The sequence below is a fragment of the Sesamum indicum genome, linkage group LG9 (assembly GCF_000512975.1).
Source record: "Sesamum indicum cultivar Zhongzhi No. 13 linkage group LG9, S_indicum_v1.0, whole genome shotgun sequence".
NCBI classification, from domain to species: domain Eukaryota; kingdom Viridiplantae; phylum Streptophyta; class Magnoliopsida; order Lamiales; family Pedaliaceae; genus Sesamum; species Sesamum indicum.
This window is the reverse complement of record NC_026153.1, coordinates 1,140,752-1,145,045: the sequence shown is the minus strand read 5'-3', so window position 1 is coordinate 1,145,045 and position 4,294 is coordinate 1,140,752. Positions and strand designations below refer to the sequence as shown.

The 4,294-nt window shown below is 30.5% G+C and overlaps 1 protein-coding gene across 1 annotated transcript in view; it reads left to right on the top strand.

Annotated features, from left to right (window-relative positions):
• LOC105170093 (ubiquitin carboxyl-terminal hydrolase 13) overlaps positions 1,922-4,294 on the top strand; it is a 16,157-nt gene continuing 13,784 nt past the window's right edge. Inside the window, exons 1-4 of the mRNA XM_011090701.2 lie at positions 1,922-2,100; positions 2,351-2,414; positions 2,988-3,129; positions 3,230-3,387. Of these exons, the coding sequence (XP_011089003.1) occupies positions 2,068-2,100; positions 2,351-2,414; positions 2,988-3,129; positions 3,230-3,387 (397 nt within the window). The 5' untranslated portion in view covers positions 1,922-2,067. The remainder of the gene's footprint in view (positions 2,101-2,350; positions 2,415-2,987; positions 3,130-3,229; positions 3,388-4,294) is intronic.

The window sequence follows — 4,294 nt, the reverse complement described above, 5'->3', positions numbered from 1 at the left end:
TGATATATATCACTCTAGAAAATTGAGTAGATGCATACCTTCCAAGTATGTGAATCATGACTGTATTAAATCTTATTTAGAAAATCCTCACATTTATTTTGATAGATGACATTGTAATTTTATTATCCAATTTGTGGCATTTTTTTATTGATGGGGCTAAAGACAAATTTTAGAAAAAGATAGGACGAAAAAAATGTCTGTTACCATGTTGTCATAAATATTCAAATGGTCAATATGAAATAGCAATTTAAGTAGGAGGGCAAGTTATGATTCTGTGGCATCTTATTCATAAAATTATTTACATTTATTACAATGGAATACATTAATCTTTATTTTATAAGTGGTAGCAACTTATTTCTTTTATTTTCCTGGGGAAGAGCAATTTAAATAAGAGGTGAATAAAGGCCGGTGACATCTTATTTGTAAAACTATTTACATTTATTATAAGGGATTATATTAATTTAATTTCATAACTTGAGGCAATTTTTTTTTCCCTTTCTTTTGGGGGTTGGGGGGATTTTAGAAAATGAGAAGGAAGAAAAAAGTACAATACATTGTTTTTTTAAATATTTGAATAGATGCATACCTGTCAAAAAAATAGAAAAATAAAAAGAACCAGTAAGTAGAAGTTGAGTCATGACTGGTGAGGAATCTTCATATTTATCATGAGGGATTAGAATGTAATTTTATTATATAGCGGGTATCCATATTTTTGTTTTCAAGTTGGTTGTGAGGTTGGTATTGAATTTGTTGTTTTCGACGATAAACGGGGGTGTGCACATGAGGCTCATTTCAGTAGATGTTGCTTAGTGTATGAGATTCTTTTTATTGTTCCTATCCAATATACCTACTGAAATTCACTAATAATGATTCAAAAAATTGGTCAAGAATAGAAATATATTTAAGTACTTGCATTTCTTGAAATTTGGCAATGACAATATAAATTCAAAATAAGAATGCTGTTTAATAATTCCAATTAATGCATTTGCATTTATTATTTGAAAATGGGAAATTAAAAGAAGATTCACAATTAGAAAATCAATTTAAGTACATTATATTCATTTTGAATTGCCCAAGTTAATGACCATAGTTTTTCCCTTTTTTGGATCATCAAAACACACAATTTTGCTATATCCACAAAAAGAAAAAAAATATTTTAGAGAAAAACATTAATCAATTGTTATTATTATTCATATCTATCTCCTGGTGAGTGATAAATTTTTTACTTGAAAATGTCCAATTTACTTTGATTATATTTGTGAACCATTTCATAAGTAAAAAGAATCATTCATAGGTGGTAACTGAGACCGCACACGGTATTAGGAGAGTTGAATTGTGGTTGGGAATTTATAATAAAGTAGATGCGACAGTAAAGCTGGAATTATGTCTTTTTCTACCTACTTCTTTTATGCCTCTTTTTATGGCGCTGGTTAGGGCTTTATGAATTTGGTGGTATTGAAGAATAATACGAAAGTCGAGACTGTGGCGTTATCACAATATCAAGAATGTGAAATTCTAAATTTACTTAAAGAAGATACTATGAATCAATTTACCACTTAGAAAATAGTCTTTATATTGGATATAAATTTTAAAAAAAACTACATATATAAAATAATAATCAATTGCACATCGTGCCTCAATTAAACATTCAAGATGTATTTTCACTCATCAAAATCCAATAACTTTATTTCTCATTTTAAACAAATAAAATGACTAAGTTGATAGACAATACAAAAAATACAGGGGAGGCAATAATAATTTGGATAGAATGATGGGGTGCCGTGTGAAAATTGGTGAATTTTGTATAAGATTGTCTGCAATAAATTCCTCCTAATCCGAGTTAAAATTTTGTCTTTTTTTGACCCCACAATGACTCATTTCCACACCACATGAAATTTTTGAAAACCTTAAAACCCACGCCCTCCCTAACATACATACCATCTTTCTTCCCTGCTCTTCCACCCCCTAATTCTTTCTCTACTTTTTCTGTGCATAGACAACAAGCGCCATCAAATTCACCACATTTCAATTAAATTCAATACAGAATTTCATCTACATTCTTCAAAAATGCCTCTTATGCCTTCATTTGATCACAACGAGGTGTGTATAGACCCCTTATCCATTCACATGCTTGGCATACAAGTTTGAGTTCTTTTTTGATTTGCAAGCATGATGAGCGTGGTTGTCACATGCTTTTTTATTATGTTTCGTTGATAAAGAGTTGTAGAATCTTATTTCATTGTTTAGTTTCTATTTTTTTTTTAAGTTCTATAATCAAATGTTTGGTTTCATGTGACAAGATTTTGATTTGTGAAGTTCTTTTTTTTTTTTTTTTTTAATTTTATGGCAGGAAGAGGACGTGAATATTTTTGTACCAGAAGCGATAGAACTGGAAGCGCCTATAAAAATTGAAGGTAACTTAATTCGGGATTAACAATGAGTAGTTCACATGTTTGTTTTTTTATTTTCTTTTGGTGTGTGCGTGTTTGTGCATCTGAAATTTTTGTGTTTTTCTTGATTTACGTTGTTTGCCTTCCAATGAGGGCAAGAAAGTTTGAGAACGTGGGATCTGTTTGAGTGCATGGTTTTTTTTGCTGAATTTGTAGAATATTTTTTTTTTTTGGAAAAGTCTTTTTTCAATTTGAGTTCATCCAATTTTAAGAAAAAATATTTTGTCAATAAGAAATTTGTCGATCTACGTAAAGCATAATTATTAGTTTTTTATACCATGCATATTTCATCTCTATAAAATATTCCAAAAAAATAATGGATGCTAATAAATCTTATATCATATATGTTATTGCAGTGTTGAGATAATATATGGTTAAATGAAGTTGATGTTTTATTGAATATCTTCCTTACATGTCACTTTTTGTAGTATATTGTGAAACAATAAGTGGGTGCAAATGTTATAATAATGTTAAATCTTACATTTTCATTTTTTTCAAATTTTTTTTTTCTTCTATTTTGAATTTTTTATTTGGCAGTATATGAAGGAACATATAATCCCATGGGAAATCATCCGGAGGATGCTCAACCCGTCAGGTTTACTTGGAAGATTGAAGATTTTTCAGGGTTAGGTGTGAGGAAACTCTACTCCAGCACGTACCAGCTTGGTGATGTTAAATGGTAATTTTATGTGTGATATGAATTGAGATATTAATTATTGGTTTACAACTTTTTGACAATTGTCGTGTTAAAAATTAATAATTTTCTTTATACTTGTCAGGAGGATACTCATTTTTCCGATGGGGAACAATGTTGATTTTCTATCCATGTATATAGAATTTATTGATGCTACAAATTTACCATATGGTTGGAGTATATATGCAGAATTCAGCTTCACTGTTGTTAATCAACTTCATCGCGGCTATTCAATCAAGAAAGGTATCAAAGTGCAATTTTTATGTCGAAATGTTTGATTTTGCTATTGATTGTAGGGGTTGAAAAACACGAATAAGACATAGTTGGGCAACGATGTTGTCATTCTACATGTATGTGCATAATGCATGTTTTGTTCATACTTGATTGTTCTCCCAATATACTTTTCAAAAGAACTTTGTGTCATTCTTATTTCAAAATGACAGCGGCTAATAAACGCTCCATTATTTATCCATTTCTTAATTTTTATTTATAAAGTTACTTGAGGATTACCTATCCAACTCATGCTATTTGATATGTACATTTGGGAACTGTCATGTACATTCGATCAACGTTTTACTCTTGACTACACCACACTAGAAACATATGGCAACATATGTTTGCCTCACTAATCTTATGTCATAAATGTGTTATATGTTAGGGCTGATAGAATTGAAATTTCGGACATAGATGACAAACATTAACATTGAATTAATTAATTTTTGGAGGACTCTGACTATTTTTAAAATTTGATGGTCGAAATCCTGCAATTAAACCTACAAAATTAGAATTTTTTATTTGGGCTCTTTGCTAATTGGAGTTTCTTTTTTTAACAAAACAAAAAAAGGGGGGGGGGGGGCTTTTTTCTTTAGGCATTTTTTTTTTATTTTTATGTCACACAAGCATTTATATGGAAAAAGTCAATTACATAAAAGTATTTTATATTATATAAATTATAAGTTAAAATAAAACTAAATTATTATTTATATAATATAAAATAAATAAAATAAAGGATCAAACCCTTTCCCCCTTGCCAACCTTCGCCTGCCCCCCGACCCCAACCCCCAACACCACAGAAGACGGCAATGCCGCACTTCGCCGGGAGGGGGGGGTGTTTCACAGTCACCGAGCCCCCCCCTCCCCTCCCCCTCAA